We start from the raw sequence: 12,834 nt of genomic DNA, 5'->3' as shown, positions 1-12,834 counted from the left end.
AGAGAGAGAGAGAGAGAGAGAGAGAGAGAGAGAGAGAGAGAGAGAGAATATGCTGATTTGCCAGCTTGTTTTTGTATATGACAAGAGTGAGGCAGCTCGTCTGGCAAAAGTCCATCCTCTAAAATCCTACTTAGTCAGTCAATCATCAGGATTTCCTTGTATTCTCTCAGCAAGGGGACAGTGCCTACACTATAGGAGGTGCCATAATCTCATTAAATCAATTGTGGAAACTTTTCAAATTGGTCCAGACTTTTGTGACCAACTCCTTTTACATGTAGAGCAGACAGATTGGATTAGCTGACCACTCAGGTTCCTTCCAGATCTAAATCCTGTGATTCTTCCTCCAGGAGGTCACCAAAGTGGATCAACTCTGTCTTCCTATTTCTAAGCACAATTAAAGTTGTTCATTCTTTAACCATGAAACTTTTACTGAGATTTAAAATAAAGCCACTGGACTGAAGATAAGAAAGGCACAGAAAGGAATAGAGTCTCCTGGGTAGAGAGACCTGTAGACATCATCTGGTTCAAACTGCTCCCTGAGGGCTGAATCCCTTTGGAGTGTGTCCAACCATTCACTCTCTACTTGAAGACCACCAGTGATGGTGATCTCATTACCTTTTTTCCCCCATTGGCCATAATCAATGCATTTATTAATGTATTATAGCTACATGCTCCTGTAGCATCAGGAAATCATCCTCCACACAGTTGGCAACATGATCATCCCAAAGCACGGATCAAACTGTCCTTCCCCTCCTCCAGAAGCTTCAGTGACTTCCTTCCCTTCTAGAATAACATACAATCTCCTTTGTTTGACCTTTAAAATCCTTCACAGCCTGGCTCTGGCCTAACTTTCTTTAAAAAAATATTCTTTCCCCCTGAACCAAAATTCACCTTCTCTTCCTCTCACCCCACAACTGAAAATGAAAGAAAAACAAAAGCCTTGCACCAAATACGTATAATCAAACAAACTAAATTTCCACACTGTTCACATCCCAAAACTACATATGGTTTAATCTGCCCTCTGAGTCCATTGCCATTCTATCTGGTGATGGATAGCATGTTTCACCCTGAGTTCCAATTCTCTGGAATTCTGGTTGGTCACTGTGTTGATCAGAGCTCATAAATCTATCAAATTTTTTTTTACAGTATTGTTTTTATTGCATAAATTGTTTGATTCAGCTCACTTCATTATGTATGCATTAGAACTCATTACCTTTCAAAGCAACAGGATTCATTATTGTACAACTCCAATTGCTAGAAAATCTTCCTCTTCTTGAGCTGCAATCTGCCTTCTCTTTGTGAGCTGCTAGGTGGCGCCAGAGTGCCAGGCTTGGAGTGAGGAAGACTCCTTCCTGAGTGCAAATCTGGCCTCTGACACTTACTAGTTGTGTGACCCTGGGCAAGTCACTTAGTCTTATTTGCCTCATTTTCTTCATCAGTAAAGTGAACTGGAGAAGGAAATGGCGAACCATTCCCAGTATCTTGGCTAAGAAAACCCAAATGGGGTCATGAAGAGTTGGACACAACTGAACATCAATAACTACAACAATCTGCCTTCTCTTCACTTCTATTCATTTCGTTTTAATGCTGCCTTCAGGAGCCACCTACAATAATAATGATGCTAAGAATTCCCATTTCTATAGCACTGTATGGTTTAGAAAGTACTTTCTCCATAATCTTCTGCCATGAAAAGTAGCGGAAAGTATGATCCCCATTTTACAGATGAGGAAATTGAGACAGGCAGTTTAGGAGTGCTGACATGGTTCTAGGGTGCTGAGACCCCCAAAACGTCAGGGTATAGGGCATCTGATGTCACCTGGAAAGAATTCACATACTCAAGCAGTCTTCCAATCAAGTGGCAAAGTTTGTCGTGACACTATAGAAGCAGGCAAAGTTCCCTAGGGAACTTGCAACCTGATGAGGAAGATACTAAAGCTTATGTGGAAAAGGACAGGGAAAGGAAAGCCAAGTATGCTAATGGTAGGATTAGGGAGTGGTCAGTACATGCAGTGGTCTGGGATGGATGGGAAAATTCAGGGAGTCAACAGGGATAGCTCCATTGAAGTGACAAGATAGAAGGGTTTCCAGAGACAGAGTCCTTGGGCAGGCACCAGAGACAGTCCTGGGGCCAGCACCTTGCACCGAAAGCTTTTATCTGAGGAATTACAGGGTCAGGTCTATATCTGTAACAAGAAAAGAATTTTCTCACAGGGGCTTACTGAAATTCTGGGTTGCTTCTAGAGACATGATCTCTTTCCTTTTGGGGTCCAGGTCTTATCACCTCATCAAGACTGCAACTTAGAATGTGACTTGCTTAAGGTCACATGGACAGCAAGTGATATAGCTTCACATTACTCCTTTCGTTAAATTTACTGTTCCATATACACTTAGTTCTCTCTTAATAGACCATTCTGAAGACTGTCTCTTCCCCTCGAGGGGCTTTTTGTGGTCTTATTTCCCCCCCCCCCAGGCTCAGAGGTTTGGGGTCCTGCCTCCCTCCTGGGTAGTTGAATTTTCATAATGTGAATATTTTCATAAAGCACAGACTGTACCCCCATGCTCCCACTCCTCATCTTTTCCTATGGAAATCCCTAACTCCTTCTAATTTCAGCTCAAAGGCTTTCCTACCTGAGGCCTTCCAGTAGCCTCCAGTCACTACTTCCCTCCTTCTCAAATGCCGTTAATGGACTTGGTATATATTTTGTCAAGATGACTGGTGATGATCCAGGATGCAGGGGGTGACCCTGGTCTTTCTAAATTGTCCTCAGCCTGATTCTCTTCTCCAGAGCCATTGAAGTCCAGCAGCAAGACATAAGTCAAGGCATCACAGCTCTGCCTCACTTAAATCAAATTCACCCACAAGTCAAGACTTCACCCTTGTGACGTCATTGGTTCTCTTTAAGAATGAAGGACCCAAGGGCAGCTAGGTGGTGCAGTGGATAGAGCACCAGTCCTGGATTTGGGAGGACCTGAGTTCAAATTTGACCTCAGACACGTAACACTTACTAGCTGTGTGACCCTGGACAAATCACTTAACCCCATTGCCTAGCCAAAAAAAAAAAAAAAAAAAAGAGAGAGAATGAAGGACCCATAAGAGCAGCAACAGCTACAACACATTTTGTATCTCCTTGTCTGCTATATGCCAAAGAGATGGCAGGGCTTAATGGATACAGAATTGCCCTTGAAGCTGGGAAGACCTCAGTTCATGTTCCTTGGCTCAGATCCCGCCTCTGCTACATACTGACTGTGAGTCCCTGGGCAAGTTTACCTTTCAGAGCTCTCAGCAGTCTCTAGCTCTATAAGCTGCAGAGAAGGTGCCAGCCTATATTGATAGAAGCATTTTCTGCAATACTAATGAAATAATGCCTTAGACCCTATCCCTACTTGTGTATATTTTGTATTTCTCCTAAACTCTATGAGGGCAGGGACTGGTTTTCCTTTATTATCTACAGCACCTGTTTTATCACAAGGGCTTAAATGCTTGTTTGAATGAACACTTGTGGAACTGAAGCCTGTAATCTCTCAGTGAGAGGAAATTAAGACACCATTTGCTCCAACTTATACTTTAAAAAGGCTCTCTTCCACAACCCACCAGACACATGGGCATCTACCTTCTGTTGGAGTCCCCAGGGGAGGGAGAGCTCACTGTCTGTGAGATCCAGGTCATCTTGCCCCAAACTGAGAGCTCTTTCCATTTCTCTGTGTTGTCTTCAAAAAGTATGGTTCTTTTCCGTGCAGCAGACTTTCCCATTTTTGAAGACAGTGACTGTGGTTCTGCTAAGTTTCCCTGTCTCTGGGATGAACATCCTTCTTTCCCCAATGCGTAGATTTTCTAAAGCCTGTTATTCTTCAAACTTTCTTCCTTTGCCTTAATGTCTGGGTCCTCCCTTCTCTTATCAGAGATCCCCTTTGAGAGGTAACCTAATGAAGAGGAAAGAACACTAGATTTGGAGTCAGAGGAGTCAGAAGACCTCAGTTTAAATTTAGGCAGGTCACTTGACCTGTTAGGGACTCAGTTTCGTCAACTGTAAAATGAGTGATTGGAGTAAATGACTTCTAAGGTCCCTCTCTCTTCCAACCAGAGAAAAGTTACAGAATATGGATTTCAAACTTGTCCAGATTTTAATACAAATGATGTTCAAATCTAGCTTCCTCTTTAGTAGTTGGAAAAACCTTTTATCCATCCTAGGGCATAGTGGAGAGAGGAAATGAACCAATGGGTGGAGAAAAGCATAGCTGCAGTTGAGTCAAAAATAATGCTGAGTCTTGCGTATGGAATTTTCCTAGCCCCTGATCACACTTGTGGTTTAGTCATTTTTTCAGTTGTTCCTGATTCTTCATTGACCTTATTTTGGGTTTTCTTGGTAAAAATACTGGAGTGGTTTGCCATTTCTCTCTCCAGCTCACTTTACAGATGAGGAAACCAAGGCAAACAGGATTAAATTTGTCCAGAATCACACAGCTTTTAAGTGTCTGAGGCTAGATTTGAACCCAGGAAAATGAGTCATCCTGACTCAAGGCCTGGCTGTCTATCTATTACACCACCTAGCTGGCCACCTCATCATACCACCTCGATTCATAATGCACCATTCTGGAAGTACAAGAGGAGGTATCCAGTGTGGTTTTCATAGCACTGGGGAGAGATCAAACTATGCAGACTCTAAGCTGAAGGGCAGGGCTTTCATTCCCACCCCTTTAACTAAGCTGGATATTTTAAAGTACTCAAAAGTGGGAGACACAAAGGTAGATGAGTGGAGCATAAGTAGAGATGGACAAACAAGTGAACACTAAAACACAAATGGGGAGTCTGAGATGGAACTAAGAGAGAGGATAATAAGACTTAAAAGTCAGCTTTCTCTAGATAAGATAAATTTTTCTTGGTTTTGAGCATATGTCATTAATTGCGTCCAGAGAGAGCCAATGTAGGGGGGAAGCCAGTGGCCAGCTTGTGCACACAGAGGTTTTTTTTTTTTAAATATGTCAGAGATTTCAATCCGTGGACATAGTTAGGAACCTGTCCTAATACTGGCCCAAGGATATTTGTGACTTTGTCAATAACTGCTAATAAGGCCCTGAAAAAAGCAAAGAAGGGAAGCATGGGACCTGAGGGTAATGAGGTGTGATTGGTTAAACATGGGCACTTTAGGCAATCTCTCTGATGTAGAGAAGGAGGTTGGGGAGAGGAAAGGGCCTTAGCGAAAAGAAGGTTATGCACAGGCTAGGCTGATGGTAGTGACAGGGAGATAGACATTGTCTGGAAAGAAACAGGTCCTCCCTTTTTCAGAGAGGAGGTGGGGCTGGCTCTTCTCAACCAAACTTTTCCTCCCCAGCAGCACTTGCTATAAGTAGTTGTTTCTGTGAGTGTGTGTGTGTGTGTGCATGTGTATATATGTGAATGTGTGTATGTATGTGTGTGTATATGGGAGTGTGTGTGAGTGTGTATGTGTTTCCAGTGTTGTGAACAGCAGAGCAGGTATCAGGGGTCAGATTTGGTGTGTTCCACCTTGTACTGTCAGGGGAAGCCTCATCTCAAGCCTTCAATTTGTTCAAACCAAAGGGCATTTCTTCCTTCCAGCCTTCCTCTCCAGAGAAGGGCCACACAGTGAGTGGTGAAAGAGTTGAATTCAAATCCCATCTCTGACATTTGCTAACTGTGTGACCAGGGGCAAGTCACTTAACTCCTCTGAGTTTCATTTTCCTCTTCAGTAAAATAGAGAACATTATCCTATTCTTCAGAGAGAGAGAGAGAGAGAGGCATTGTTGCATCCCCTTTTGAATCACTCTTTTGGGTTGAAGCCTTGTAGGACATGCACTAGGAATACAGGATAGTACAGGCATACCTCAGAGAGATTTTGGGTTTGGTTCCAGACCAGCTCAATAAAGCAAATATCACAATAAAGTGAATCACACCAGCTTTTTGGTTTCCCAGTGCTATACTGTTTACACTATACTGTAATCTATTAAAAGTGCAACAGTATCATGCCTAAATATATATGTATAATACATATTTAGGTATAATATATATATATACATTCAGGTATAAATATATATATATATAGGTATAATATATATATATTAGGTGTGTGTATATATATATATATATATATACTTTAATTAAAATTCTTTATTGCTAAAAATTGCTGACCATCACCTGAGCCTTCAGCAAGTCATAATCTTTTTTCTGGTGAAGATCTTGTCTTAGTGTTGATGGCTGCTGACTGATTAGGGTGATGGTCGCTGAAGGTTGGGGCGCTAGGCAATTTCTTAAAATAAGATGACATGAAGTTTGCCACATTCATTGATTCTGCCTTTTGCAATAGATTTCTCTGTAGCATCTGATGCTGTTTGATGATATTTTACCCATAGCAGAACTTCTTTCAAAATTGGGGTCAATTCTCTCAAACTCCGCTGCTTCTTTATTAACTAAGTTTATGTAAATATTCTTCAATATTGGCGTGTTGTAGGGAATAGGGAGGCTTAGAGAGAGGGAGAGAGATGGGAGAAATGATTGGTCATTGGATTAGTCAGAACATACATAACATTTATCATTAAGTTCACTCTCTTATAAGGGTGCATTTTGCAGCGCCTCAAAATAATTGCGATAGTAACATCAAAGATCCCTGATCACAGATCACTGTCATAGATATGATGATAACAACAAAGTTTGAAATATTGTGAGAATTACCAAAATGTGACAGAGACATGATGTGAGCATATGCTGTTGGAAAAATGGTGCCAATGGACTTGCTTGATGAAGGGTTGCCGCAAATTTTCTATTTGTAAAAAATGTGCTATCTGTAAACAGCAATAAAGTTAGGCACAATAAAATGAGATATGCCTGTATAGTGAAAAGAGATCAGGACCTGGAGACAAAAGTCTAGGCTCCAAATCCTTCCTCAGATATCTGATAGTCTTGTGACCCTAAGCAAGTCATTGAACCTTCTCGAGCCCCACTTTCCCCATATGGAGAATGGGGTTAGCGATATCAGCACCACCAGATTCTCAGGGTGGCTGTGAGGAAAGTGTTTTGTAAACCTGAAAACAGTATAGAAATGAGAGCTGTTAATAGAGTGTAAGCTTCTTGAGGGCAGGAAATGTGTCATTTTTGCTTTTTTGAAGTTCCAGTGATTCTACCAGAAGCTTTGTCCCATCCACCTTAGTGCCATCTCGGTTGATTAGCTCCAATTTATCCCGTATATTTCTTGTTTGCACATTGTCTTCCCCCTTTGACGGTAAACTCCTTGAGAGCAGGGACTGTCTTTTACCTTTCTCTGTATCCCCAGGCTTAGCACGGTGCCTGGCACTAGTTGCGTGACCCTGGGTGAGTCATGTAACCTCCTACAGTTCTAAGCAGCTCAAGAAGACCAAACGTTTCAGAGAAGGTGCCAAGCTGCATTGGTCTCTACCAATGAGTTTTCTCATTAAAAGTGGGGTGGAAGGGAGGTGTTCCAACCTGCAGGAAGCTTTCATTGTCCCCTCCCTTGTTAGTTCTCTTTCCTTGTTGTATTTCTCAATGAGAAAACAGGCTCCTGGAAGTTGGGGATTGCTATTTTTGTCCTTGTTTTCTTAGCATCTAGCAAAGTGCCTGGCACATAGATTTTTTTAACTGTACCTCTGATTTCATTAGTCTTTGAATTCCCAGTGAAGAAATTTCCTTTGCTAACACCTGCTTTTTAATTTAAATCTTGAGAGTAGCCCGGGGGCTTCTGAGAGGTTGACTGTATGAGGCTCAGGCTCATGGAGCTAGTGCATATCTTGAATCCAGGTCTTTGTGACTCCGAGGCTGGTTCTCTTTCCACTATGTTAGGTGGCATAGTGGATAGAACATTGGAGAAAAAAACCAAACCAGGAAATCTTGAGTTCAAATACAGCCTCAGACACTTTCTAGCTGCGTGACTCTGAACAAGGCACTTAACCTGTCTTTGCTTAGGTTTTATCATCTATAAAATGGGGATGATAATAGCAACTGCCTCCCAAGATCATTGTGAAAATCAAATGAGATACTTTTTGTAAATCACATTGTAAACATTAAAGTGCTATATACATGCTAGCTATTATTATGGCACGCTGCTTCTAACTTTGCCTTTTTAAAAAAATCTCTTTAACATGTTGGTACATAGTAGACATTTAATAAATGTTGAGTTAAAATGAAGTTTCTTATTCACCTTGACCAAATACCACTCTCCTCTGCCCCTCCCCCTTCAGAGCTTCACAGCCTGGAGATACAGTTAACTGTGATGACCTCTCCTGGGAGCCCTCCACACATCTTCCTCAATGTCTGCTTGGATGACCATCTGATAGTCTCCTATGACAGTCTCAGTAAGGATCTGATCTCTAAGTTGGATAGAGTCAATGCACCCATGCAGAACTTTCTGGTCCGGCAGAACCGAGAAGAACTGTTGGGATTAGAGGTGGAGGTCCATCAGATCCTCAAGGACAGGATGAAGTATTACAACTGGACCGAGGGTGAGTTAGCTCTGCTGGCCTTTCTGCCCTTGTCACTTTGGTCCCTTCTCCTGTTTGCTCTTCTCTTCCCAGGTTCATTCCCAGGAGATCAGGCCATAGAATTGAGTGCCCACTGTGTCAGGTCACTGCTGTTCACTCTTGCCACTCTGGCAAAGAAGAAATAACACTGGTTCCCTCCTCCTTCGACACTTAACTTTGTTGATTGAGTGAGGTTTAAACTATTTCCCTGCCCCCCCCCCCCGGCATTCAGAGCCCTCCACAATCTGGTGGCCACTTACATTTTCAATCTTGCCTCATATTACTTCTTTTAACTCTGTTCTCCAGCTTGATGGGACTAGGCTTTGTCCCCTGAGCACAGACTGTGATTTCTTATCTTTGTACCCTGTACTTCCCCTTCTTTTCTTGTTGAATTCTTACCCATCCTTTAAAGCCCAAATGAAATGTCATCATGTCTAGGAAGTCTTTCCTGATCCCATCAGTTGGTAGCAACTTCCATTCTCTGATCTCACATAAAACATCATCATTTCTCTCTCCTAATTATCTTTGATTGTTGTGTATAATAGTTATCCTCCTCTTAGGCAGTGGACTCTAAGAGGGTAGGAATGGTGCTCTGTATTTCCCCTAGCACTTAAAATAGAGTTCTGCCCACCGTAACTGCTTAAAAATGCTTGCTGAATGAATGGTTGGATGCATGCATGGATGGATGGATGGATGCATGAAGCCCAGTCCCATCTCTTCCCTCTTCCTTTCCCTTGTCCCCAACAGGGACCCACACAGGGCAGGCTCTTATGAGCTGTGAGACTGACAGGGGCATCCTTGTGAATAGCCGATTGGGTGTTGCCTTTGATGGTGAAGATATCTGCCACCTGGATATGAAGCAAGGACAATGGATAGTCATAACAAAAGAGGCTGAGGATTTCTGTCCATATTGGAAGGATGCCTTCTGGGACAAGGCAATGAAAGTGGATTGTCCCTTTTTCCTAAAGATTCTCTTGCAAATTGTGCACCTGAAGGAAAAAAGTAAGTCCTTGGTACCTTCTTACTTCTCCCTTATGGAGCTGTCACAACTCCAAGGTGGGAGTCATGAGTCCTGGGTTATGGTCTTGCAGATGCCAACTAGCTGTGTGCCTTTGAATGAGTCACGTAAAGTCACTGCGTCTTAGCACCCAAATTTTAAAAATGGGACAATTATTGTAGGTACTGAAGTGGAGAAAGTGCTGAACAAGGTGACATATTCAGGAAGACCTGAGTCTGAATCCTGCCTCAGACTCTTACAAGCTGTGTGACTAGGGACAAGTCTTTAAGAGTCAGTTTACTCATTTGCAAAATGGGGATAATAATAGCACTTAACAGGGTTATTGTGAGGATCAAATGGCATAATATGTATAAAGCGCTGCTAAATAAAAGTTATTATAATTGTAATACTAATAATAATTGTGATCATCCCTGTTCTATAAACTTAGGGATGACATGGAGATTGAAGGGCCCATTGGAGTCATATGAATAAGAGTAACACATATGAAAACAGGGACATGTCTTGTGAATAGCAGAAGGCTAGGTGTGTAGCCCAGGGGGAGCTCTGGGGGAAGATGATCTGGATGCCATTTTAGGAGAAATTAGATTTGAATTTGAAGGGAGAGAGAAAGAGAAATAGATTCTGTATGTGAATGGACTAAGTTTGAGGTTTTTCTTATGGGTTGCCAGAGGTGGGACAAATGTATGATAATCATAATGGAGATGTTTGAAATGCCCATGAAATCTAGGTAAAATGATATATGATCTTGAACATGACCTTCTGGCTGCCCTGTTAACTCTTTCTATGGGGTGGATGGTAAGTGGTGAACTTCTATAGCTCAGGTCCTGTGGTGCTCTTATAGACTGTCCCAGTTGTCTATGGCAGTGAGAATGAGGAACAGGGATAGAGGGGAAGGGGAAGGCAGTGAGGCAAAGAGAATAGCAGACTGTTCTTGCATTTCTCTTCCCAGCACCCCCTGAAGTGACTGTATCCCGCCATCACACTTCCAACGGCAGCATCATCTTCTCCTGCTCGGCCATGGGTTTCTACCCTCGTTCCATCCTTCTGCGCTGGGAGAAGGATGGGCAGCTGGGTGCCTGGGGGCAAGAGAGCTCCAGTGGCACCTTGCCCAATGCTGATGCCACCTACTACCTCCATGTTACTTTGGAATTGCCACCAGGGGATACAGGAAAAGGTTATGCCTGCCTGGTTGAGCATAGTGAGCTGGAGAAGCCAACTGTGTATCCTGGTGAGTTTTCCTCAGGAGGGGCAGGGTAACACCCAGAATTCCTTGAATTCCATGCAGACACCCCTATCCCTTTTGAACACCAGAAGGATTAAGTGCAGCAACTGACTCAAAATTTTATTATAATTTTCCTTTGAAATAAAAAATTGCATCCTACAACTAGGTTACAATTAGTGTGAGTAATAAATCTCCTGAGGTGGTTGTATAATTTGAATTTGTACTGCATGTTTCTATTGGGCTGGAACCAATGACCACATTTTACGTAATTATAGCTTCCAATAGTTTGAATTTGGATACATGTGATCACCTCAGAGGATTCTTGCTCACACTGATCAGGAACTATCTGTATCTGTATTTTCTTCGCCTTATGGATGTTTAAAATACATTGTCAACTGATGCAGTTGGTCCTTCAAGGTATTCTTAAACTCTGGTCCTTCTAGTATTTAATCGGGGGTTGAGATCCAAGATGGGACAATCCTTCAAAAGCAATCTAGAACTATATCCAGGCCATGAGACCACTGTAGAGGGACTAAGGACACAGTTCTTCTCCCTCCAACTTTCCTGAAATGGATCATGGGAAGACATGTTGGACCATAAGCTGTCAGTGGACAGAGCTCCCCATGGTGTCACCTCTCATTTCCATGGAGAATCTCCTTCATTCTTCCATTTTCTCCTCCTACCATTTACCTAGTACCCTTTACCCCCTATAGTCCCTGGAGAGACAAGCAGGGGAAGTCTCTGGGCCGTAGCCCTGGTTACCACAGCAGTTGCTATCCTTGTGCTGAGCTCATTGGCAGCTTTTATCACACGGAAAAAGAAGAAGACAGGTGCGTGGGGTGGCCAGGGAACAGGGAGGGCAGATGGTGAATGGGAAGGAGAAGTTATTGGTCCTGACAGGGGTCAAAGGGCTGAGGGAATTTTTGGAGAGAGTTCTCAGGGAAGTTTTTTGGAAACTGAGTTCTCTTGATCTACCTGATATGTGCAGAGAGGTCTTTACTGGCGGAGAGGAGAGAGATTACAAAAAAATTCATTGCTAAAGGCAAGAGGCTGGATGAGATGACCTCTTAACATTTTCATCAAATTGATTGTCTTTTCTTATTTTCCTCCTTTTGACTTAAATGTTATATGAGCTGGTGAATATGGGGAAGGAGAAGTCACTCTTTAAGGAGAACAGATGGCATGGGTGTGTGCATGTGTTTTTGTGAAATTCTCAAACCCTGCTTTCATGCTCCTCCCAACTTCTACTTTCAGATGTTAGGAAACTGGTGTGGGGAGAAGGCTTTGGCTAAACTAAAGATCTTTTTTTTCCCCACAGGGAGGACCCCACTAAGTCAACTGGAGTGTTCATTCTCACCTCTTTCTTCATCTACTGTTCGGTAGGAGAAGACTGAGGGAGGCCCCCCCCCCATATGCCCTGAGCCAAGCATGGTGGCTGATAGATACTTCCCCATGAGCTAATGACAACGATGACAGCACACATTTCTCTGGTGCATTATGGTTTATAAAACAATTTTCTCACATGGCACGCAGTGCGACAAGCATTCTCTCCCTTTTACAGCTGAGGACACTGAGACCAGAAAGGTGAAATGACTTGCCAAAGGCAATTAGAATTAGAACCTGAGCCTAGGTCTTCTGGTTCTAGATCTGGTGATTTCCCCCCATCATAACAAGTCCTGTCTTATTCCCTGGTAGTGGGGAAGGATTTAGGGAAGAGAGAAAAAAGTTACTTCCCTCACCATCACCATCATCCTCACCATAATCCAAACTGGGGCTCTGTCTGTGAAGGATATCCATTTCCCTGAGGGATATATCCTATTCTCTAAACACAAAGCATCTCCTTTAAGTATCAGGCAAATATTTGTAGCCATGTATAACACTTGCATCTCAGCTTCCCTGGGCAATAGAATATTTAATTCCAGTCTAGAGGTGGCAGAATTAGAGAGACAGAGGACCTGGAGGAGGGCCCCAGATCTAGCCTAGGATATGAAGCAGCTTTCCATTATGGAATGGAATCACTGGATCATTGCAATTGTCTTCCATTACTATTTAACCTTTGAGAACAAAGAGAATGAGACATAGTTGTAGTAAGTAACAACATTAGCTATTC

General features: G+C 42.7%; 1 protein-coding gene across 1 annotated transcript in view; it reads left to right on the top strand.

The window, feature by feature from the left end:
- The window catches only part of LOC114026251 (zinc-alpha-2-glycoprotein-like), a 73,816-nt gene extending 61,408 nt beyond the window's left edge, over nucleotides 1-12,408 (top strand). The window contains exons 3-7 of the mRNA XM_027839912.1: nucleotides 8,206-8,466; nucleotides 9,232-9,486; nucleotides 10,452-10,730; nucleotides 11,438-11,554; nucleotides 12,043-12,408. Coding sequence (XP_027695713.1) covers nucleotides 8,206-8,466; nucleotides 9,232-9,486; nucleotides 10,452-10,730; nucleotides 11,438-11,554; nucleotides 12,043-12,107 — 977 coding nt within the window. The 3' untranslated portion in view covers nucleotides 12,108-12,408. The remainder of the gene's footprint in view (nucleotides 1-8,205; nucleotides 8,467-9,231; nucleotides 9,487-10,451; nucleotides 10,731-11,437; nucleotides 11,555-12,042) is intronic.
- The last annotated feature ends 426 nt before the right edge of the window (nucleotides 12,409-12,834 follow it).

Source organism: Vombatus ursinus, unplaced genomic scaffold, assembly GCF_900497805.2.
Source record: "Vombatus ursinus unplaced genomic scaffold, bare-nosed wombat genome assembly UNPS02014837.1, whole genome shotgun sequence".
Classification (NCBI taxonomy): Eukaryota; Metazoa; Chordata; class Mammalia; order Diprotodontia; family Vombatidae; genus Vombatus; species Vombatus ursinus.
This window is presented reverse-complemented; position numbering and strand designations above follow the sequence as displayed.